Source organism: Podarcis filfolensis (assembly GCF_964270895.1).
Source record: "Podarcis filfolensis genome assembly, chromosome: 1".
In the NCBI taxonomy this organism is placed as follows: Eukaryota; Metazoa; Chordata; class Lepidosauria; order Squamata; family Lacertidae; genus Podarcis; species Podarcis filfolensis.
In genome coordinates this window covers 30,350,252-30,376,186 of record NC_139604.1, presented here as the reverse complement: position 1 = coordinate 30,376,186, position 25,935 = coordinate 30,350,252, and the positions used below count along the sequence as shown (strand labels likewise).

General features: G+C 40.6%; 1 protein-coding gene across 4 annotated transcripts in view; it reads left to right on the top strand.

Moving 5' to 3' along the window:
- The window catches only part of PSMD14 (proteasome 26S subunit, non-ATPase 14), a gene marked incomplete at its 5' end in the record, with an annotated part of 59,676 nt that overhangs the window by 12,087 nt on the left and 21,654 nt on the right, over positions 1-25,935 (top strand). For all 4 annotated transcript variants that reach the window (XM_083582537.1, XM_083582535.1, XM_083582536.1 and 1 more), the window contains 4 exons: positions 12,308-12,379; positions 13,252-13,371; positions 15,991-16,061; positions 16,969-17,119. In XM_083582537.1, the coding sequence (XP_083438663.1) occupies positions 12,308-12,379; positions 13,252-13,371; positions 15,991-16,061; positions 16,969-17,119 (414 nt within the window). The remainder of the gene's footprint in view (positions 1-12,307; positions 12,380-13,251; positions 13,372-15,990; positions 16,062-16,968; positions 17,120-25,935) is intronic.

Here is a 25,935-nt window from a genome sequence, read left to right as displayed (position 1 = left end):
CCAGGCCTTTGGCAGGGAATTGGTGCATTTAGGCGCTGTCATTGTTATAATGGTCATTTTAATTATTGGGTGTTTACTTATCAGTTTCATAAAATTTATATACTGCTTGATTGTAAAAACAAAAAAACCTCATGCAGTATCACTGGATCTTACATTAGCTGCTCTGAGCACTATTTGGTAGGAAGAGTAGGATATAAATTTAATGAATAAAAATTTTCCTGCTTTACAAAAGGTGGAATTGTGGCTGAGAACCTGGGCCTGGCTCATAGCCATTCTTTCCAGTGAGCAGTATGGGGACTGCTCAAATAAGACTGATGGCTTTTATAATGAAAGATTTGTGTTGTCAACAGCCATGTTTGCTCATGTCTTTTGTGTACAGGGCAGATAAGGAGGGATTTCTCCACTGGGTTGCAGCCAGGAGTGGGCATGATTTAGGCTTGGCCAGCCTACTTTGTTTTTTTCTAGAACCCCAAGATCTACTAACAGGAGCCATGTACAATAGACGCACAATGAGGATTTAAAAAATGATTCTGCTTCTGAGTGCATTCAGAGCCTAGTAATGTGTTTTCAGTACCTGTAGTGAATTGAGCTGAGTTCCTGTCACACCAAAATGCACCCCTGATCTGCTTTCTTAATATCAGCAGCCTAATTTAGATGGAAAAAGACTTTTTTGTTTTGTTTTTGCTGCTGTTCCAACAATTTGGAGCCAGAGCCCCTTGCTGTTCTATTGCTAACCACCTAGACATCTACCAGTAAATGCCTATATTCCTTTTGCATACACCTGGGCTATAGGGGGTAACTGTACAATTACCTTGTGTTGACTAAGGATTTGGAATTTACTGATATAATTTATTAATGTAAATTAAACATTTCTTCTCACTGCATTTCCTTTTCTGAATTCTGAAATGTCATTTCTAGTGCACAATAGCACTGACAGCTGGTGACATGATGATGCGGGTGGGTGGGTAAATAACCCAGAGTAACACTGTATACAGCCCTCAAAAAGAGTAACTGCAACGCCAGCTAAGTCTGTCCTTGAATGCAGAACATAGCATCTTGCCATATTTGCTTATTGCAATTTTGGCTAGATGCTTTTAAGTGGTGTCTTCTGGGAATACATGTAAAGGTGGACCACTTCTTTTAGAATGGAGCGGGGGGGGGGAGGGGTGACCTGTCTCTTAGCCGCGTTAGCACTTCAACTGGAAATAAAGAAGCAAGAATTGCAAATAGCTATTTTGTTTGAATAATGGGCTTGCCAATTAGGCATCAAGTGCTTCCATCTGTGAAATTGTTGATCAGATGGGTTAGCTGGGACACTTCCAGATTAGGGCATTGTACATGGCACTTGAAAACTGTCACTTTGAAAGAGGTTTCAAGTGCTGCACTGCTTGATTCTGTAGAAACTCTTTCCTTTTTTTTTTTTTAAAGAACTCATTGATAAAACCTGTAGCACCTAAGAGACCTGCCAGTGATCTAAAAATCCTTTTGTACATGCTGATTTAATGTATGGAGAAGTTGAACTCACACGCACTGTTTCCTTTTGTGTGTTTTACAATGACAGATGAACGATCTGTTGAAAAATCTGAAGGCAAGCATTCTTCTAACTTGTCTTGAACCATAAACGCGTTAGGTCTTTCTTACACTTCAGGAACTTGCATCCTGGCATTGTGGTTACCAGGCATATATTGTTAAAAGTTTCTTTTTAATGTTCTATTGTTTGATTTTTAAAAAAATGGGTTTCAGGAGTGTTGTTAATTTCCTGTTAAGCTCTGCTGCTAGTGCAGCAGAAGAGAACGGCAGAAGTGATGTTAATAATCTGAATGGGTATGGACGTTTTCGGTCATCCATACCCATTCAGATATGGCTTGCAATCCTATGCTAATTCTAATTTAATTTAATGTGGCATATTCCTCAGTCAGTGGGACTCACTCTTGAGTCAATGTGTGCATGGTCAGGTTCTAAAGCATTAATGAAAAGCCCAGAGGAGAGGTGTGCAGAAGTATGTTGGCCCACCTCTTTCCTCAAGTAACCTCTTAAAAAAGCCAAGATATATGAGGAAGGACATAAAGAAAAACTTTAAGCAGTATCTGTTCTCATGCTGGGAACTCTGCATTCCTGAACTGGACTCAGGAAATCTTGGGGTCAGGAGATTACTATTGTCTCCTTTTCTAACAGGCTATCACATCATCAAGAACACTGGGTACCTTACCTCAATCATTGAATCAGTTCAGGATTCTGAAAAAATAAATGCCTGTAAGCAGCCTATTGTATTGATACCCCTTTAGTGGGAAAGGGCAGGAAATCAAGTTGTTTCCTCCTCTACATTTCCTAAACCCCAAAAATTTGCAGAGGATTTCAACCTTTTGGAAGATTGAGGAAGGCACGAAAGTGTGTTTTTGGCTCCTAACCTGCCTGCTTCTTGCTATGTTTTGAGCTAAGCCAGCAGATCCTATGCATGCAAAGCCTTCCTCACACAGAGGGAGGAAGGGGTGAATATGCATCTCCCCTTCAGCTTGAGACACAGCAGGATGTGGAATGAGTCCCTCCCACCCACTCCTATGGTAAAATGGCTTCTGTGTGTTCTCGGTGAAATAGCTGAGCTAAATGTCATGGTAGGTCGGGGGCAGCACTGGCTTTTTCCCCTGCAGTGGAAATCACAAAGCTTCCATAAATATTGAAAATATCCAAGCAAGGAAAGTATACAAGTATCGGGTTATTGGGGTTTTTTTTAAGACAAGGATTCAGATACACATGACCTCCAGTAGACTTTTGAAAGCACAGGCAGCATTTTTCATACATTTTGTTGAGTTCCCTGTATCAAGCTGTATGCATTCTCCCATTCGTAAAGTTTTACTTTTTTGCAGGTTTACATTAATTGTCCATTCTCATGGGATATTTTAACTAAGATTTTAAGCTTTATAACATCCAGTTTTGTAGAATGTACACATGAACAGTATTCCAGGAACTCTTGACTTAATCATTGTTTTTTAGAGCAACAGAGAATCTCATATATACGTGTATACATAATTTTGACAAAATTGCTTCTAATGGACTGGAGAAGATTTTTTTTAGAACTTTCTAGTATTTCTAGAATAACACATTGATGCTATATACTCTTCTTTGTTTCCTTTTTCTGTAAATTTTAATAGTGCTTACTGAGCATATGTTTTCAGTCAGCTTCAGTGCTCCTTACGGTCTCCTTATAAATGTTTCAGAAAGTAAATTCCCTTCATATGACTGTCCACCAGTAATCTCTACAGATGGCATCTAAACATTTGTCTCATGAAAAAGCAAATGGACTTAAGTTCTTTCCTCTGAGCCAAATAGTGGGACTAGTCATTTTAAGTGTGTTGCATAGTGTGGAATGGCATTTTGATGCTTGAAAACTCTTGGAGAATTGCCCTTTTTAGATTTCTTTGGTACATTGTCTGCTGCTTATCACTGGGGTGTGTTGGCTTCCTCTAGTTCGCTAATGTATATATCCTTAGCTCTGAAGGACAACAAAAGTGGACATTTCTAGCAAGATGCTGTTCATCTCATTTCAGAAAATATTTTTGTAAAGCATTAATTGAAAAGAGTGTCTGAGCACATCTTACTGCTATGTTCTGTGTGTAGGTAATAATTACAGGGGTTTTTTGGACAATACTATTTTTTTGTGGTAGGTAGAGGTTCTTTGTCCTTTAGCTCACCCTTCCACCAAGAAGTTAGTGTGATGTGCACTCCATCGTCTCCTTGCAACAATGCAGTCAAGAGAGTTTGGGCACCAAGATAGCAACTGGCCCAACCTCATCCACTAAGCCTCATGTCTGAGCAGGAATCTGAACTAAACCTAGTCTCACACACTGGCTGCATATGGTATTGCTTAGATGTGTGTACTGTACTTTGAACACCTCCTATTCCAATCCAGCATGGTCTTTAAGATCAGCCATTGAAGACCATCTGATGGTCCCTGTCCAGCACAGGGTCAGCAGTGCAAGGACCCATAGTAGGGCTGTATCAGTGGTGGCGCCAAAACGTTGGAATGTTCTTCCCACTGAGATGTGTTTCATCTCACCATTACACTCTTTCAGGAGGAATGTAAAGATATACCTTTTTGCCAGGCTTTTGGAGGTGAAGTGTAACTTGTTTGAGGGTAGTTTGGTATTGCACCCATTGCTGTTTCATGATTTTCTCATTTTAGTTTATGCTGTGTCTACTTTGTATTGATGTTTTAATTGGCTTTAGAAATATGTAGAGGTGTGTTTTAATATGCTGCACGTTGCCCTGTGACCATATGGTGATGGTATTTAGAAATATCTAAATACATGAACACCCAAATTTTCCCTGCCTTGCAAATATAAAACATGAGCAGAGATAAAACCATAGGAGTGTACAGATGATTTTAACAACTATTGATGGGATTAAACACAAATTTTACCTTGGGATTTTAGCATTATTTAACCTTTGTTAAGAAAAACCACTTGTCTTACACTCTTTTCCCCAAGTATACAGATTGCAATACCTCTATATATATCTTTTCTTCTGAAACTGCATATAGGGAGGTATGCATTAATGCTTTAAAAACCCTTTAAACTTATTTATATTTTTTAATGAATAAGTTCCATGAATAATAAAATATAAATTATACACGATATAGAGGGGTTCTTCTTTAGAGGCGAGTGGTTTAACACACACTCTCAATTGTCTGTAGGTGTAACAGCTGAAAATCTGCACTCCAAGAGTTAAGTCAGCATGAAAGAATTCATTTCCACTTTAATGACCTAGCCTTGCTGGGTTAGGACGATGGGGAACATGCTTCTGACTTGCACTCCTATTGCCAATTAACACCTCCTATAACAGGTTGTCTCAGCTAGTCATTGAAGCAGAGGCAGTAGAAATAGTTTACATGCATCTTGTTTTTCACACTAGTTGTTTAATACTCACAAAATTAAGTATTAAAGGGTTCCCTTTTTTACTTTGCTGGGTAAGAATAAACATGACAGTGTTGGATAGTTGTACATTTGCTTGTGTCTGTTTTGTTGTGTTTATTTTTTTAAGGGGTTTTAATTGTGAAAATAAAGGTTGGAGTTGGTTCCGATCTCACCCTCTCTCATATAAGAATTTAGTTTAGCTGCGGAGAGCTCATTTGTACTGATTTCGGCATCAATTGGATTTTTTATTATTCTCCCATTTTTTAAAATGTTTATGGGCTTTAAAAAAAAGAATTTTTAAAAGTACTCTGGAGTAAGACAATACTCAGAGTGAAGTATCAATTTTTTCTGTCCAGGTTGATGGTGTTCATTTTTGTAGCTTTGTCAGTTGTTTAATCTTGCATCTCTTGTATTTAAGAGAAGAAATGCATGATGCAAGTGAAGGGCAGTGTTCTAAAGTGACTCATGATTAATCAGCAGGTATTCTAATAACATAATAAAACTGGCTAAATAATTGATACCAGTTCACACTAAGAGAAAGGTGGAGTAATATACCTAAAAGTGTTAACAAATTTGCTAAAAGGCCTGAGTAGGTAACACTCTGAGGCGTTAGTTTTATGCTGTTATAATGGCAAATGCCTTTTTTTAACACTTAGTCAACAAGGGCTGCCCAAGGAAAAGTCACAGTTTTTATAACTGGATCATATCTGAATGCTCCTGAAGAAAAGTAGTGTCTCATGTTAACCCCATTTGATTGATTTGTGAGCTGATTATGTTATCTTTGCTCGTTTGGGCTTTTGGAGGCATTTTATGTTGCTAAATGTTGATAAAAGAAATGAATTTTAATAGTGTGAGTCTACCTTAAATCCTCCATTCTCTAATAAGCGAGGGCTTAAAAGAAATGATTGATACGGCTTACGACTGATATGATTGCCCTGCAGGCAGGTCAGTTCACTGACTAACACTTGGTAGACAGTTTAGTCAGGAAGAAGCATCTGTTTCTCCTCTTAAAAGTATAATCGGGATTGATTTTCCCCTTTTGCTTTTTATGCATTGGGTACAAAAGAACTTTAATGTTGGTTTTTTTTTTAAAAAAAGTTCTGTTTTTTTAATGGCTTATTTTAGTTAAAAGTAAAGGACCAAATTAAAGGCTTGCTTCAGTTTCAGTCCTTGGTGGTGGTGTTAGCACATTGAATCTCAGGGGAATTTGATGCATCTGGTATATCGGAGAAAAGTATATTTACTTTTTGTCACCTTTGTAGATTACTGGTTGGAATGGGAAATGACTGGCAGATGAGGGTTGATGTGTAATCTAACAATTCAGTGTTCAGGCTGCATGCACCTTCATTAACATTGCTGGAAGGTAAAAAGGGGGGCAGCATGAGTCCCCCTGACAGTTTGGGGTTTATAGATATATTTTGTTAACATATTAACAAGCTTACAGATATGCACAGTAGCGTGCAAAGGAATTGGTTATGGTATGGATTTAAGAAGGTTCAGTGCTCCTTGCAACTTTCAGAGGGCATTCTGTAGACACCATTCTTCAGTATAAATTAAATAATCAGCTTTTATGTTTAGCTTCTTCCCTTTTTTTTGAAGGAAGTTTGCTGCGTTACTGCTTTTCTTCATGAGGCTGAACATTTTAAGACTAGCTGTCATTGGGAGAAGTTTTTCTTTAAATTCATCTGATTTTAAAATACTGGTTTAAATACTTGTCCAGATTTCTGGCATTTTGTATCAGAACAAAAACACAACCAACTGTGTCTTTGCTATAGGTTTTCAGGCTACAGTGGTACCTTGGTTTGCATATGTCTTGGTTTGCATATGTTTTGGATTACAAACACGTCAAACCCGGTAGTGCGTGTCCTAGTTTGCAACCTTTTTTTGGATTACAACCCCTTTTTTTTATTACAAGCTAATTTTTTTTGGAGGCCGCATTGGCGAAAGCGCGCCTTAGGTTACAACCTGTTTTGGTTTACAAACAGACCTCCGGAACAGATTATGGTTGTAAACCAAGGTACCACTGTATTTAGTACAGGCGTGTCTGAAGTCTGTTTTGGGGACCTCATCTGGCCCGCCAGTTGGTTTAATCTGGCCCCTGTGGCAGTTTATTTTAAAATTGTAAAAAAACCTAAAAAAAAAACCCCCACAACTTCAACTTCAACAACTTTAGGGTAAAATCCTAAAAAACCCTCAAGAAGTTCAGTCCTAAAAAAAGGTCAACAACTTTGGTCGGAATTGCGCAGCCTTTTAAAGAAGTCCGCAGCAGCTACAGTGGTACCTTGGTTTAAGAACAGTTTAGTTTATGAACAACTTGGATTAAGAATGCTGCAAACCCGGAAGTAGGTGTTTTGGTTTGTGAACTTTGCCTTGGAAGCAGAACATGTTGAGTGTGTTCCATTTGTTAATTGAGCCCCCCGCTGCTATAGGAAAGCGCACCTTGGTTTAAGGACGCTTTGGTTTAAGAACAGACTTCTGGAACGGATTAAGTTCGTAAACCAAGGTACCACTGCACTAGCCTGCAGTGTCCTGTCAGAAGAGGACCAGAAACTTTGTCTCTTCTGCAGCCACCCACTGCACTTCCCTGCTCAGCAATTCCTTGCATCTCTGGCTATGAAGCTCGTCCTTAAATACAAGACTGCACTTGGGATTGCAATCATATGTCCATATACAGTGGTACCTCGGGTTACAGACGCTTTGGGTTACAAACTCCGCTAACCAGGAAGTGGTTGCTCCAGAACTTTGCCCCAGGATAAGAACAGAAATTGCATTCCAGTGGTGCAGTGGGAGGCCCCATTAGCGAAATGTTAAGAAGCGTTTCAGGTTAAGAAAATACCTCTGGAACAAATTAAGTTCTTAACCCAAGGTACCACTGTACAGTTGAATGTGTTTTGTTTTGTTTTGTTTTTAAAGTAAATGTGAAAACGTATCCACATTGGCAACATTTAAGGGTAGCCATACTAAGCAAACCTAAGAAGTATAATTGATATATAGCAGTTCTCTATCAATTAGAATATTTGAGAGTAGGATGTATTGAGTCTGTATTTTGACTGATTGAGTGCATTGCACTTTTGCTATGTAAAGTACCTTAGGGATATTATCTTTAGCAGTTCTAACAAAGTAGAGGCGGGGTAGTGTGTTCATGCATAGTGACAACTTGTGGCTAAATTAAGGGACGTTGTGAACACCACTGAGGGCAAAGCAGCAATGTGTGAAGGCCTAGAGGGTAGAAAGTGTCGTTCCACTTCAGGTAAAAATATGAAATACTTGAACGACTCACATTCTAGTATTAGCTGACTGCAGCAATAGCGTTGGGCATAAACAGGCATTATAGTTGAGTTTTTAAAAAGTAGCACTCTTAACTAAGTTGCTGTAAACGTCAATCGTACTATGTAGTATAAGTATCAGTTGAGAGATTGATTAAATCAGAATATTTAGCAGGTATTCTGAGCTTTTTCAAGAGGCTGTAGAAATAACTATTGCAGTTTTACCCCAAAAAGGTTTGGGATTATCTAATGGCCATTGGTGGCCCAAAGTCATGGACAATGGTATGGTGTGATAGAGGTCTCTGTAGGCCAGGGGTGCACATCTTGCTGCCCTGCAGGTGTTTCTGGACTACAACTCCCATCAGCCCCAACCAGCATATGGGATGATGGGAGGTGTAGTCCAACAACATCTGGAGGGCCGCAGGTTGTGCACCCCTGCTATAGGCCATTGGCAAGAAGTTACAATTCCCTTTCCTTGCTTCTGTGCTACTGCCCCCGTAGATCTCATACAACAAATAGTTTCTGTCTTGCGGAAAATGTTCTACCAAATCCCATTATGCTCCTTTGCCCCTTTTTTAGTTTCCAGTGCCTTTTTTTATACACACACGAACACATACATCTTTTGCTCAAGTTACTTACTCCAAATTCTCTTCAGCATGTTGGTTTTCCACACTATTCCAGCTGATGATAACGGGTTGTATCCAGTTAAGTCATCTGGTTAGTGCCATGACTTCTGCCTAGGGACTTGGCCTTCCTTTTTCTGTACCCTGCACCAATCTGTTGGGGAGCAGATTTGGAGGGGCACAAGGCTAGTTGTGAAAGTGGAAGTCCTTGCACCGAAACAGAGACTTTGTTGGATGCAACCCAGTGGTGGTAAGCACTAGTCATAAATTAAAAGTTGCTAATCCTTGCCTTCAAGTTCCCAGTCTAATAGATATGATGACAAAAGGAACAAATTCTCTCAATCCCCCTTGGACTACAGAGCTAAAGGGCAGTGCATGCTGGCCTCTGCTATAGGTTGGGGACCAAAGGTCTCTGGGAGGCTGCACTCCCATCCCATCAGCCAGAGAAGGAGGAGGAACTTTGCTTCCCAGGACACTGCTGGAAAGAATACTGAGCTCCATGTGCTGTGGGGCTGCAGAAGAATCAGGGAAATGTCCCATTCATCAGCCAAAGAGCCACCAACTGCTGTTCAAGCAAGAACACCATCAAGGTCTGGCCAGAAATGGATAGCAATGCCTCCGCACGGTTGCTGATTCATGCTGGCCTTAAAGAACTGGTGACCTCCTCTACCTTTTCACTCCATTCCCCTTTCCATGTGTGACTTTGTCTTTTTAGCTAATAAGGATTTTTTGCTGCACATTTTGGTTTTGAAATTTATTATATCTTTCATTGTCACCTGATAATTTAAAGCCAGTCCGAAACAATATATACGGAAATTAAAAAAAATAAAATTGCATAAATCTCTGCTACCTTATAGGGGAAATGAAAAGCAAATGAACTATTAACTTGCAGACACTTTAGTAATGCAAAAAGAGAGTGAAAAACCACAACCATTTTAATACATACCCTATGAAATAAATTTTCTCCAATTTTTCTCCCTACTTATTCTTTAAATAATAAGTCAGTTTTGCCATTGACAGCATATGTGGAAAACCTTTTCATAGCCATTTAGTTGCAGATGGAATGGATGGCTGCCTCCACGTTGACATATATATAATCGTAGCGGCAGTTATCATATATGATATTAATTCTTTGTTGCAGTCTTACTGGACCCTTCACATAGTTTAGCAAGAACATAGGTGGTTGGCAAGGAACTTTGTACCCAAAGATTTTGATTATTTGAATATTGATCTTTTCCCAAACTTTTTTTTGCCAGTTCCCACTTCCACCACACATGATAAAAAAGTCTCCCAATTATATTCCACATTTCAGACATTTCAGTGAATAGTTTTTATTGATTTTTTAAAATTCCGACAGTTGTTGTATGCCACCTACTCATCCATCCGCAATTTTCTCTTACCTTCATATTCAGTGAAAATTTATGTCCAGCTTGTAAGCTTGACAGCCGCCCTCAATTGATGTGAGCTACTATGGAAGAAAATATTGTCTGGGATTGAAGTGGGATTGAAATGTAGCAAATAAGTAGGAATGGGAAGGGAGAGGAAAGCAAGCATTGGAGCAGCTTCTCATTCACTGGTGGATGGGTGGGACCAAGTTGCCAGGATGCTATTCCTGGGAGGCAGGGGTTGCAGTCTTCTAGTGGCTGTTGGTTCCCTGGTCAGTGGTGGAGTTCAGGGTATGCCTCCCCTAAGTCTTTGCAGTCCCAAAGAATTATGATTATTATTTTCATAGTGCCTTTCAGAAAGCATCTATTAATGCAGAGTTGCACAGCCCATTGACATCAGCTGAGAGTTACTGTTGTAAGTTGCAGCTCTTACCGTGATGTTATTTGCAGGGACTTTGGGCTGGTCCTTTTCCGCTAAGGCCCCACTTTGTTGGAATTCCCCTCCCAGGGAAGTAGATACTCGTTTTTGCTGTCATTGGAAGGCATGTAGAAAGCCTTTTCCTGTTTACACCAACTGCTCCCCTCCCACACCAAAAAATTCCCCATTAATGTACAGTACTGCTACACTTTTTGTTTTATTTCCTGTTTTTATGGTTTTTTTGCTGCTTCAAATATAATTAAAAGAAGCGAGACAACACTATAAAATAAAAATATCACTGATTTTCTTCATCATCCTTGATAATCAATATGTACAAGCTATTCTCTGTGGAGTTTATTCTAGGCTTACCAGTCACGTTTATAAAAAGATTTAGTACCACTGACATCATTCACAGGAAACACCTTGCTTCCCAGGAAGGGCATTTTTTCCCTCTCAAATGCTAGTTGGCATTCTCCACTTGAGCAATACACAGCACTGGCCTCGGCCATCATTCACACCTTGGACAATTGTGCTAATTTTTTATTAGCTACTCATGAAGCAAAGAGCACAGTATTTTGTTCACAGCTTTTCCACCTAGGGATTGGAGGTCCATTTTTCTCTCACTGCACCAGTGGATCTGCAAAGTGCTCCCATAGCCTTTTTCTTCAGGTCCTCTTTAGCTGAAAACTGACGAAGCAAAGGGAAAGCAAAGGAAATTGTGTTTGTGTTGGTGCCAGTTAATCATGCTAGCCCAGCAGCATTTATATTCACACCACTGTAAGAAACATGCAGTTAATTGGTGAATTGGAGATATATATATATATATCTGAGGAGACTTCCTGCAAGATTTAATTCACTAATAGAACTTCATTGGAGTCCAAGCCTGTATCATTGATAAGATTTTCACTAAGCACAGTATTTTTGATTTTTAAATGCTGAGTATATAGATGATCAAAGAAACACAATTGCCTTCCCTTAGACTAAATGACTAGTTTATATAGGGAAGTGCTCTTTATCAACCTTGGCCAGGATCCAGAGACATGTGTCTGTGTACATGCACATGCTAATCCAGTAAGAATACTTAGCATTTGTATGATGCTTTAAAGCAGCCTTCAACCAATGTTTTTGGACTGCAACTCCCATCATCCCTGGCAATTGTCTAAGCTGTCTTGGGGAGCTTGTACTCCCAACAGCATATGGGAACCAAAGATTCCAAAGGCTACTTTAAAGTGTTGAGAGCATTTCACAATATTGTTCTGTATTCCATTCAACAATCCCGTAAGACTGGTCAGTTTTATCCTCATAGCTCAGATGCTGGGCTGAGACCAAGAGAGTGGCATGCCAAGGGCTACATACTGAGTTTGTGGCAGTGGCAAGGTGGGAAGTATAGGCTTCTGATTCATAGCTCGATGTATTAACAACAAAGGAGGGTGGTTTGTTAGGTTTTCTTCCTCCAGCTTGTAGCCCTTGGCCCTTCAGGTGCTTCCCCTGCTATTCAGCTGAATCTTTTAGGGAGACCAGTTGGGGACTGATGGGCAGAAGAGGGAGATGGAAGATACTATAGTATCGGGCTCTGGATTCCTCTTGTCTTGTACATCAAATGCTGTAATTGATCGGACAGAATGTACGCATGTGTTGCCTTTCTAGAATAAAACCTTTTATACATGAATCTGAAGGCATGGTGATGTGTTTCTTCTTTACCTAGGGGCCTCCTACTGACGCTCCTGCAGTTGACACTGCTGAACAGGTTTACATCTCTTCCCTTGCGCTTTTGAAGGTAAGTATTTGTGTTTTGTTGGATGATATTTCACAAAGCCCTGTCTCCACTATGAGCAATTGAGACACTTCTGTAATCCTTGAATGTCAACAATATAATAATAATAATAATGATGATGATGATGATGATGATGATAATGATGTTTTTTATTCTTGGGCAACATTTATTTATTTATTTTTATTATTTATTCAATTTATATCCTGCCTGCCCTGCATCTGAACATCACAGCATAAGTTGTAATGTTACTATTTTTTAACATTTTCATACTTCTCAAATCCAAACAAGGTGTCTTACTGTCCCATTGTCTTTTGAATTCAATTACAATTTATTTATTTACGGCTATTAGCCCATAAAATATGTACAAACATAAAAACACAGGGACATAAAAACAGATATATCCAACAACAGGAGGTGAACACCACGATGCAAGGGTGGGTCATTGAGCAGAGCCAAGTGACAGCTTGGGGCCAGGAGAGCTCCAAGGGACAGATCACAGAAAAGGAAAACTGAAGACGAACTCCGACATGCACTCTCATCATAACAGTTCGATTAGTTTTGATGTTGTTGGTTTTGAATTCAAACTATTGAATTTCTGTCTGTTATTGTGGCATGTGCCCTTGGGGAAGGGGGTATTTTAAGCGGTTTGCATAGCATGGAGAAGTTTCAGCTGTTTCAAGAAAATAAGACCTTATAATTAAATAAAGCCAATTATAGTACTAAAGGAGTGAATATGAATATGTAATAACTTCATACCTTTGGTGTTACATGGATATTTCAAGTGCGTTTTATTACATTACAGAGCAGGGGCTGGGGAATAAGAGTCAAATGTATCCCTTGAATAGACTTTCAGTAGAATTTGATCTTCTTTCCAGATGTTGAAGCATGGTCGAGCTGGTGTTCCCATGGAAGTTATGGGGCTGATGCTTGGAGAATTTGTTGATGACTATACTGTCAGAGTGATTGATGTGTTTGCTATGCCACAGTCGGGAACGGTAAGTGCTCTTCAGTGAGTGAATGTGTCATGTCCAGTTGTACCCCAAGATCCTTTCCTTACCTACATGTATGATGGTTGTGAAAAGAATACTGATGGTTGTAGTATGTCTATCTGGGCTGCAAGAAATATAGTGGTCTGTAAGGACTGGACAATGTCAGTTATTAGCTTTATATACCTGGGTTCCTCAGTGGTATAGTGCTCACAGTTTCATAGCTCGATCTGTTCAATTGCAGAAAGTATCAAGCTTTATTGTTTACAGCACAGAAAGTGGGATTTAAAATATATTGTGCTTTATCCATAGTAGTACTTCTGAACCTATTTATCAGATTCATTTTGAGTGTGGCTCAGCTTATGTTTCAGATATTTCTATTACATTTAGGAGTTGCTCTGTAACTTGGTACTAATGGAACTTGAGTCTGTAGCTCATAGTTGTTCGAAGGCACAGACTACTGTGTGCTGGTTTACAAGTTACAAGGATGTGCTCCCAAATTCTATGGGATGCTGCTCCCATCTTACCTGTTTATATGGATTGTGAATTTATAAGCTGCCCTTGAGCATTAAGGTTTCCAGGATTTTAAAGAAATAATAATAAAATATATAAACTTGGAGATAGTAGAATCACAAAAGCAGCAGGCAAAAGCTAAAAGAGAAACCACATAAGAAGAGGCATCAAATTAAAATCATGTTGTCAATATTTTTTAATTCCTGGAATTTAAAAAAATATTTTAACACTGAAATTACATCAACATTAGTGTCTAGTGAGCTTCTCTGGGAAGAGCATACCAAACATGAGTCACCATAACTTCTCCAGTCATTTTTATGGGGCCACAGCTCAGGGCTTTATAGGTTATGAATTGTGTCCGGAAACAGTGTGGCTGTTTTTAAGTACTGCTGATATGCTTCCCCAAAACAACCCTAATTGGTAACCTGGTAGATGTGTTTTGTACTAAAAGATGTTTCTGATAAGTCTTCAAAGGCAGTACATTGCACTAGTAGAATGTTAGCAAGACATGGATAACTATGGCTAAACAATCTATTCAGGATTGCATCTGCTGCCACCAGCATCTCCAGTGCCTTACCTGTATCCAGTGAAAAGGAGAAATAGAGCTGGGTGGCAGATGCTCAGAAGTACAAGGGATCCCACTGAGCAGTAGTCTCCCATCCAAGGAATTGTCCATCCAGGGAGGAGTGGAACTGCTGAAGTACACTGCTCCAATTCCCAAATCATTCAGCATATCTAGTACAATTCCATGGTTAATGTTACTGAAAGCTGCTACTGTTGAGATGTTCAAGTAACCAAGGCAGTTTCTGTGCCTTAAATCAGCTGTCATGGATCTGGATAATTTTCACCTAAGAGTCACTGAAGTTCTACGAGAACCACCCATTCAAACACTTTACCCAGGAATTGGATATTGGTGAGCAGCCACTAGTTATAGTTCTTGGTATCTGAGGATGTTTTCTGTTGTGGCTGCCTCTCAAGTACTGTGTCTCCTTCAAGGTGGCCAGGACTTCTCCTTCTTGCAAAGAAGTATGATTATGAGAGAGCATAATCGAGCAACCAGGTGGTCAACCACACGCCCCCACCAAACAACTTGTTGTGGCCCAAAGGTGTAACCAACTAAAACGTGTCCTACAGAATCAGTGGAACAATTTGTACACCTCTGTTGTCCAAGTCAAAGTGGATGTGAGCAGCTATGTCCTCTTAAGTGCTTCGCTAATAAGTCACCATGGGCTACTGAGGGTTCCCTCACATTGCCCTTATTTCATAAATCATTTGGGGAAAGTTCCATTGAATGAAACTGCAAGATGGTGAAGAATCATAGTGTTGGAAGGGACCCCAAGAGTCATCTGGCCAAACCCCTGCTGTGCAGGAATCTTCTTGCCCAATGGACGCGAACCCACAACCCTGAAATTGAGAGTCTCATTCTATACCAACTGAGCTATTTTTTCCTACTGATGTATGCACTACTGGCTGATGGAGGATGTTTTGTCACCAGCAATAAATCTGAAACCAAGCAGCAGACATGAATACTCAGGAGGACAAAGAAAATGAGTATTGACTTCTGAATATTGACAGTGGGCTTGCCCAGAAGCCTTTTGTAAACAGAGACTACAAAATGAACACCTAAGAGGTGTACAAATTGTTCTTGGGTTTTATAAAAATATGCAAATAGTTAACATTTTATACATTTGAACAACTAAATCATCACATATGAAAATTAGGTTTGCTAGCAAGTACAGTGCAGAAGCTATTATCTGTTCATTTTGGAGATGGGAGGACTAAAGTTAAATTTCTGCTCGTATATGAAGTTCACTGGGTGGCCTTGTACAAATTGTTCATAGCCTACATTCGTTCATAGCCTACATTCAGTTCACAGGGATGTTGTGAGGTTGATACTGCTCTGAGCTCCTAGAGAAGAAGGGGGAGATTAGATATGATATGTCCTATAAAATTCTTAGAATTCTTAAAAGGTGACATCTAAAATACCATGTAACCTTTATATACAGGAGCAGATTGTTACTATCATGAATCATTTGTGTGTGTGCAAGAAAAGTCTTTTCATAAATATCTGTAAACTAGATTATTTTTATGCTGTTAATCTGTCTCCAAATCCAGGGGGTCAGCGTAGAGGCGGTTGATCCTGTGTTTCAAGCCAAAATGTTGGATATGCTAAAGCAGACTGGAAGGTAAAGGATTTCTCAATTCGTTTTTAAAAAAGGAATAAATCATGCATGTCCTAGTTTCCTCTTGGTTCATTTACTAGTACTGCAGCAGAAGCAATTGGTTTAGTCTTGTACAACTAATACAACATGTTACGAAAGCCTAATCATGGGCTTGCTATCTTGTGAGAATACACACGGTAAGATTGCATCAAACTCTGCTTTTGGTTGGAACTATTGCATACATTGAATTAATATTCAGCTGGCAGCTTCCACTCGTACAAAATAGACTGTTACCACCCTAACTCTGATTTTTCAGCTATGGTGGTCTGTACACCACAGTAAAGGTTACCTGATAAAAAGGCATCCAAATATTTAAACAAATTTTGTTACTTCAGTTGGGGTCTCTCAACAGTTGTCATCTGCTTGCTCAAATTCTTATACTGCAGCAGAAACTTCAAAATTACTGTTAACAAAAGATTCAACAGCTGAGCAGAACAGTGCAAATTGCTTTTTGACTGAGTTCCTAGTTCTACTGCTGGTTTAATTGATATTTAATCTTTTCCCACCGCTTTTTCCTGTCGTCCATGTCTGAAATGGACATTCTGCTGTGAAAAGCCAACTTTTGGTGGCAGTGAGTTCGCAAAGGTATTTGCTGAAGTGCTGAAAGGGTAAAAACTGCATTGGGAGATGTGGTAGGAGGGTGAAGAAGTGAGAGCCTGATGCTACCAATGCTAATATACAACCCCTTAATTGATTGCACTTCTTTGTCACATTTTAACGTTTTCACCACAATCTAGTGAGCAGCGAATTAAATGTTTCTAATGGTGCCTTTTCACATCTCAGGATTTCATTTCCAACTGAAAACATCCATATTTCATTGCAGCTTTTCATATTTTGTGATGATAATCTCCAAATGCCTTCTTTGTTACAGACCTGAAATGGTTGTTGGCTGGTATCACAGTCACCCTGGCTTTGGCTGCTGGTTGTCTGGTGTAGATATCAATACTCAGCAGAGTTTTGAAGCCCTGTCCGAAAGAGCTGTAGCTGTAGTGGTGGATCCCATTCAAAGCGTGAAAGGAAAGGTATGTATTAGTTTCTGTTGCGTACAGAAGGATGGATGTGACAATGTTAATAATATCTCATTAATGAGATATTATTAACATTGTCACATCCATACTTCTGTAGATGGAAATAGCTCAACTTGGTCCTGTAATTGCTGTCTCTTTTTTTCTTTCCCTCTTTGCTCTTGAAGAGCCCTTCTGTGCTTACTTACGTCGTTTATGAATCGCTTACCATAAAAGATTTGACAATAAAGACATACATAAATACAATTTCAATCCAACACAGATGAAAAACTGGGATAAAAAATATCCACTCAAAAGCATTTTGGAATAGAAGTTTTCAGAAGGGACAGTAGAGACAATGTGTTTCTGATATGTAAGGAGAGGGCATTCTAAAGGGTAGGTACCATCACACTGAATTGTCCAATTCCTACATTGTGCAGAGTGGACCTTCTGATAAGATGGCATCTGAAGGAGACCCTTTCCTGCAGAGTACAGTGATCAGTTGGGTATATAAGGGGTGAGGCAATCTTCAGGTATCCTATCTTGAGCTGAATAAGGCTTTCAGCACCAGTACCAGCACCTTGAACCTATCCCGGTAGCTAATTGACAGCAGTGCAAGCATTTTAGCGGCTGCGTAACATGGTGGTCAGATTCTGAACCCAGTGAGCAGTCGAGATGCTGCATTTTGTTGATAGGTAACATCTCTTATTAAAAATGACACCCTAAGGCTATAATCTTAGAAATTTATATGAAATATATGAAGTGAAATTAGAAAGCGGGTCCCATTGAAACTGCACAGTTTTTCTGAGTAAATGTGTTTAGAGTCAGATTAGCAGCTTGCCTGTGATGTAAGCATTTGCGATTTGCTATTATAGCTGGGACTTTATTTAAGGGTTTTTCTGAGTAACAATTGCTTACGTACATTTGTAAGCAGCCTTGCTCTTTTAAATTGAGGCAGAGCTTAATTTTTTAAAAGAAATAAATGAGTTCAAAGCCTGGCGACATAAATAATCTGCCCTATTAGATTGAGCTGGATTCGATCTTTCATGGATAGAAATAACACTCTTGCTTTATAGAGCAGGAACACAACACTTTGTGTGTTCCAAACGTTTCGGAATAAAAACTTTCCCCAAAGACTTTGCAGCCATTCACGTTTTAGGGTAAGTTTGCAGATGAATGATTATGTGAAATCATTATGAAAAGAGATTAACTTGCAAAGCATATTGGGTTATAGTTTGTCCTTTGTTGAAATCTCTTTTGTTCTTGTTTGGTTCTTTCTTTTTTTTATTTCTTTCTAGCCCCATATGCCATTTTCCTATTTCCTGCCTCATGACAGCAGGGAGCAGCTCTATTATCACCTTCACAGAGCTGTCTGCAAATGTGAGAGGCAATTCGATTTTGCTCAGCCACAGGGAGAGTGGATTAGAAAAACTTCAGAACATACAGAAATTGGCTAGTTGGTTACTGCTTTAAAATACTGCTGAGGTGTTTTGTTTGAGCATGCTTTTCTATTGTATTGCAGAATAGTCATTAAATTAATAGTATGTATGGCATTTATACAGTTTTATAAATATTTTAAGTATTTAAGTCTTGTGTTAATGGTTTTGGGATGGTAATGCAGGTGAGCAGCTAATATTGCTGCTGTAGTTGTGATGAGATGTCAACTTGCATGCGTATTATAACAACATAATAATAATTGTTGTTTGTTGTTAACTTTCATTTTTAAAAGCCAAGAATGTTGGTACAAGTGTGTTGATTTAACAAAACAAAAAGGAATTAAAAAAAATATAAGACTCAAGCAAGTATCTGAAGTGCAGGATATTATTCAGGCATATCTAGAGCTGAAACACTTTCAGAGATTCTGAGAAGGAGCACTTTGTGCATTGTTTTTGGTGCTAGTCTTCAGTTTGCCTTCAAGATCTCTCATTTGATACAAAGTATTGTACCATTGTTTTTGTATTGTTTCAGAATATCTACAGCTTCCGTTATTATTTTAGCCCATTTAGTATCGCTTTCTGTAGTAAACATTGATAACATGTATAAAGAGTTACTTACAGTGGTGCCCCGCAAGACGAATGCCTCGCAAGACGGAAAACCTGCTAGACGAAAGGGTTTTCCGTTTTGGAGGTGCTTCGCAAAACGAATTTCCTATGGGCTTGCTTCGCAAGACGAAAATGTCTTGCGAGTTCCTGCGGGTTTTTTTTCCTTCCCCCCCCCTTTTTCCCAAGCCGCTAAGCCGCTTAACAGCTGATCCGCTAAGCTGCTAATGGGCTTGCTTCGCAAGACGAAAAAACCGCAAGACAAAGAGACTCGCGGAACGGATTCTTTTTGTCTTGCAAGGCACCACTGTAGTTTGGTTCACCGCATGTTTAATCGGCAACGTTGGAATGAATAGAAGAGGAAGTAGAGTTTCTTAATTCTAATAAATACCTGCATAGCCCTTGGACATGATAGGTCTGTTAATGAAACTTTCCAGTTCTGAAGCTCTCCTGGCTGCTGCTAGGCATTATGAAGCCTCTAAACTGTATCCACAGCCATTTCCTTTCTTCCGCTAAATATTTCACTTGTATCTATCTCTGCTTAGACCTGTAAGCCACATCTTATCTTGCATTTGTTGTGGGATGGGATTGAGATGTAGGGGCCTGCAATGAATCAAGCACAGAGCATGATGTTGGAATAAGCTCTTGTACTCCTCCATACCACTTACTGGAATTTTGGGAGGGTAGAATGGTGTTGCCTGATAGGGCTTCCTCAACCCTTCAAGAGGCCTGGATTCTTTGGAAGATGGGGGAATTGATTCACAGGTATTTTCGCTGCCAAATCTCATAGGGAATTGCCTTAATATATTGCAGCAATTAGGAGAGAGGACTATCTCAAGTCTTCCTAGTTGCTAAGGTATGCATGAAAAAAAGGAAGTGGGATTAGTGCTCTACTCTTCCCACACTCTGCTCCCCTTATTTTGTTGAGCTAAACTTGTAACTGATCAAACGTGTGTCCAGATAAATGACCTGCTGTGTGTGCGCTAGTAGATCATTTAAAAATAGGTAGAACCAGACCTGGCCATGAAAGTAACAAGCCAAAATCAATTAGGGAAAATTAACTTAGTTGATTTCACCGCATAAAATGATTATCTGAAGTGGACTTAATGTCTATACCTTCCCGGGGTTTTGTTTTTTGTTGTTTGTGAAGGGGCCATGGCTCAGTGGTAGAACATCTGCTTTGCATGCAGAAGGTGCCAGGTTCAATTCCTGGCATCTCCAGGTGGGGCTGGGAAAGATTCTATCTGAAACCTTGGAGAGCCACTGCTGGTCAAGGTAGACAGTGCTGAGCGACCTGGACCAGTGGCCTGACTCTGTTTAAGGCAGCTACATGTGTCCTTATTATCTGCTTATCCACTCTGATGTAAGGAAGAGGTTGATGGAGATGAAGCTTCATTTTATCTCTCTGTAGAAACTATTGTACTTATCCCAGGCCATAGTGAATCCACCTCCTAAGCAGTAGCTAATAGATGTAATTTGTTGGAAGCAAGCAATCTGCCAAAGAATAACTGCACCTACCTATGATGTAACACGGTGACAAAATGACACAATGAGTGTAAAACCCCATACGGGGGTGCTTGCCACAAGTTCAGGTGCCCCATTAACCTCAGTCTGCCATATCATTTTCTGTATGTTCTGTTTTCCACCCCAGCAGCTACTCTCACTTTAGAATCTGTAGTTCCTTTGTTCTTGGTTTGTTGTGAATTATTATAAAGAGAGAAAATTGGATACATTTGAAAGTGCTTGTGTATGGCGAGGTATAGTAAGTAAAATTACAACATTCCTTTTGCAAATTGATGGTGGCTCCCCTCCCCTTGTTTTTCGTAGGGTACTTTGAAGAGGTGAGCACCATGAGGCCAGTTTCCCCCCAGAGCATCATATTTGCTTAAACCTCACATATATTTTTCCACACAATATGAGGCATCACATCTTTACTGTTCTTTTATTTTAATGTTGGTTTCTTCCTGCAGTTTTTATCTTCAGCTTGCTTTGTTCATTTGTGAGACTTAAAAAAAAAAATAGTATTAGATGTCCTATTTCGTCAAAGAAGCCAAAGGGATCAATTTTTAAATCATTTTTTTAATGTGCACATTAAAACAACAACAACAATAAAAACTGAAACCCCAATGAAATGTTGAGATTGAACATCCTTACTCTTTCTTTCAATCACCAAATGTACACTAGTAGTAAAAACCCCAGCTTGAGCATGTTAGCTCACTGACAGAAAGTGCAGTGCTTTCATTCAGGACCAGTGGCACATGGTCTCATCAGGTTGCCCCACTTACCCAACCTAGCCAGGTGCATTCTGCACTAGCTGCTGTCTCCAGACCATCCACAAGTGCATTACAATAGTCCAAGCAGAAGGTCACCGAAATGTGGACAGTTGAGGCCAGGCTATTCTAGTCCAGGAACTGCTGTAGCTGGCGAACCAGCCTAAGCTGGGCATAAGCACTCCTAGCCCCAGAAGCCACTTGAGACTCAAGTGGTAGTTTAGAATCTAGGAGTACTCCTAGGCTTTGGATATGTTTTTTTCAGGGGGAGTGAAACCCCACCCCAGAAGAGGTCATCCACCTAATTCCCAGGCACAGGAACCTCCCACCCACACTGACTCTGTCTTACCAGGATTCAGCTTTAGGTTTATTCACCCCCATCCAGCTTTCAGACACAGGTCCAACACTTGCGTAGCCATTCCTGATTCAGATGCAGTGGAGAGAGAGAGCTGTATGCCATCATCATTACTGAATAGCAAGAGAAGGAATAAACCCTTGCAAAGGACCACAGCTCAAAAGCCACAGAGCCAAGCAATAGTCTACCAGTATTACTTTCTAGTAAGGGCCCTGCGGATAGGAGCAGAACCATCCTAATACAGCATCTCCAGTAACCTCCCCCCGCGCAAAGTAATACCAGAAGGTCAGTGGTGTCAAAAGCTGTTGAGAAGTCAAGGAGAATTAACATTTGCCCTGCCCTGCCTCTCTCTATAGAGATCATCAGTCAGGTCAACCAAGGCTGTTTTGGTTATAAAACGTGGCCTGAAACCTGCAGTGGCTTCATGATCACCTGGATGGTAGATTTCTGACTCAAACAGGGACTTGTAACTGCCCACTTCATCCTCAGAAAACCAAGGATCATTCCAGGTTCCCTTGGCCAGAGAGAGTGCTTACAAGTGACCATGTAAATAGTGGTTATCTGTTGTGCTCAGAGTGCAACTACCTGTATGCAAAGGGGTTGGATCACTTGTAGACAGCAAATAATAATAATAGTAATTATTATTATTATTATTATTATTATTATTATTATTATTAATAATAATAATAATATACTTATACCCCGCCCAACTGGCTGGGTTTCCGCAGCCACTGGGCAGCTCCCAACAGAATATTAAACAGAATAAAACATAAAACATTAAAAACTTCCCTAAACAGGGCTGCCTTCAGATATCTTCTAAAAGTCTGATAGTTGTTTATTTACTTGATATCTGATGGGAGGGCGTTCCACCGGGTGGGTGCCACCACCGAGAAGGCCCTCTGCCTGGTTCCCTGTAACTTTGCTTCTCGCAGTGAGGGAACCACCAGAAGGCCCTCAGCGATGGACCTCAGTGTCCAGGCTGAACAATGCGGGTGGAGACGCTCCTTCAGGTATACTGGACCGAGGCCGTTTAGGGCTTTAAAGGTCAGCACCAACACTTTGAATTGTGCTCAGAAGCATACTGGGAGCCAATGTAGGTCTTTCAGGACCGGTGTTATATGGTCTCGGCGGCCACTCCCAGTCACCAGTCTAGCTGCTGCATTCTACATTGATTGCAGTTTCTGGGTCACCTTCAAAGGTAGCCTCACGTAGAGCGCATTGCAGTAGTTCAAGCGGGAGATAACTAGAGCATGCACCACTCTGACGAGACAGTCTGCAGGCAGGTAGGGTCTCAGCCTGCGTACCAGATGGAGCTGGTAGACAGCTGCCCTGGACACAGAAGGGATTGATCCACTTGTAGATAGCTTCAACCTTCACTCCAAAACACCTCATCATCTATTACTCAGTGAACCTTTCTATCCACAACTGGGTCATCCCATTCAGAACCCAAATGCAATTCAGACTCACCCTGGTCTACCTTTACCTTCTATTGTTAAGGGGGTCTTTATCACATGGCAGGGGTCCAGACTCCCATGTAACATCCCCCCCAGTGCCTCCCCTTCAGAATTACCCCACTAGACTGGCCCATTCCTTTCTTTATTTGTCCCAACCCAGATAGCAGTTGCTGGGAACTAGGACCAGGTGGTTCCCTCCCTCCCCCGACAGCCTGTTCTTTTTTTTTTTCAAGCAGTCCAGGCAGCAATGACTGCTTTGGGGGAGCAAAGATGGGTGTCGCTTGCAGCTGCCTTTCATTTGCTCCCCACATGCTCCCTGCTGTCCCCTCCTGCAGCTTCAGACTGTTGGCCCCATATACATGATGCTGATACTGCACTTTGGGCCTTGAACCTTGATGTCCACTTAGCTAGAGAGGTAATTGTACAAGACATAGAGAGGGGTGAGGGAAAGACTTAATGGAATGGCAACATACAAAGAAACCTTATTCTTGTGCTGTCATAGGAAATGACACCTCCTTTTTTTTCATCCAAGTGCCAACTCATGGGCGAACCATGATTGAAAGCTGAATATGGGTGAGCCCTCTGAATCAAAATCCTGAGCTGAAGAACTAACAATGGCTGGCAAATCTTGTACTCTGTGGGAGGTTTGGACTCCCACCATAAATAGTTCCCTCCTCCGGTTGGTTGTCATGGAGTGATTTTGGTTCTGCATCTACTGCTAGCGCTGGCCAGGTATTCTTACAATGAGTTCCATCTGTTGAAAGGGCTGTGTCCTTGTGAGCTAGATAGGACCCGGCCACTGCAATCCATTCTGCCTTCAGTTTGTACAGATGGGGCAGCCCACCTCTTGCTTGGCAAGGCGACTAGGTGCACTTTATGTCACTGCTGCTAAATTTGCATTGGTTCCCTAAATGTTGCCATAGCAAAAGTCAAAGGGCAGATTCTAGTTTCAGAAAGCCATGAGCAATGTGCTGTAGAAGCAAGAGCCCTTCCCCACAATTCCCGCCCTCCTCCCTGGCATCAACCTTAGAGTGCCTTCAAAACGCTGCCATCTTCGTGCCAAGTTCCAGTTGCAGAGGGTGCGCAGGTGAGTGATCTTGTTTGCTGTTCCCTGGTTATGGAACTGACTGTCCCCTTGGAGACTTCCTGTAATCCAGTGCTTGAGGATCTTCCAGAAGTAGCTAAGGTTGTCTTTTGATGGCTACGGTTCAGTCAGAGGGGTAAGCATTATCAGCTTCACTGTTATTTCTTGTAGCAGAACGTAATTTATAGCAGTGTTTGCCACAGTGCAGTAAGTTGTTCCTGTGTGGAGGCAGGGAAGAAGCAATAGTGGGCTTAGGAAAGTAGTCTTTCCGGGGGCCTGTGCCAAGGCTTGAAGCACAGAGCTATGGTGCTGCAGACAGTTTTGCCTGAAAGCAGCCATCGTGGGTCACCACTGTGCACTCTGAACCATTCAACTAGTGCTGCCCCCTCTTTTATTTTTGCGTTTTGTGCTCCCACCCCCCACTGCTTCCTCTTGCCCACTGTTCCCTGCTAGTGGTTTCTGATCTTTTCAGTGCACTGTACCTGACCCTATAGTTCTTTCCTTTTGCTCTCAAATGATGCCGCAGGGCTATCTTTCCTCTATCTCACAGTACATTTGCTAATACTTCTAAAATCCTGCTTTCCTGTCATATTTTGTGCTTTTTCAGGTTCCAGTTTTTAAAAGAGTTTTTGTTTGTTTGTTGTTTGTTTGTTTAAAATTGTGCCTGCTATATTGTAGCCTGCAATAAGTTTCTTCATGATGTAATTTGTTTTGGTGAGATTGTTGTAGATTCATCCACAGTGCTTTCCTGTATGTAAATTGCTTCACAGCTGAGGAGTGTTTACATGCAGAGTGTTAATCTTTACAGTGAATAGCGCCCTTTCTTAAGCATTTTATTCTTACCTGTCTTCTGTCCAACTGGCTTATTTGGACAAATACGGAGAGCTTAGTGAATTGGTTGAGAGAAATGCCAACAAAATCAAGAAAACTTAATGTTGATTTCTCTGGCCTTTCTGCATTACTGTGGGCTGTGTGACTGACACATTCAGATCTTCTGTAATGCAAGAAGATGACTTTGGCACAGATCTTTGGCTGCTTCTAAATGCAACTTCAGTTCTGTCAAGTTGACAACTTGGATCTGAAGCCTAACTCGTAAGCTCTCTTTTCAGTCATATCACAAATCCTCAACTCTAGTACTGACTCCAGTGTCTCGCTTTTCCCCACCCTCCATTATATTTCAGAGTGTTTTTAAGGAAGGAGTACAAAGCTTGCCAAAGACATTAGTCTTTGTAATATCAGCATGCTAGACTACCATCTTTGAGCAGTTATATAGATTGTATGCTTAAGGCACATTTCTGACATACATTAAAGCTAATTTCAGTAATACAGCAACTTACGTCTGAACATTTTTTTCTCTTAACCTCACAAATCTTAAACACATGAGTAGGTAAAGGTAAAATTAGCCCTTGGAAACACTTCCAGAAATGAGCAGTTGCTCTCACCAGATTGAGTGGTTTTAATGCCACTCTATTCTGCCATGGTCAGACCACACTTGGAGAACTGTGTCCAGTTCTGGGTGCCAGAGTTTAAGAAGGATGTTGACAAACTGGGACATGTGCTGCAGAGGAGGGCAACAAAGATGATCAAGGGATTGGAAGCAAAGCCTTATGAGGAATGGTTGAAGGATCTGGG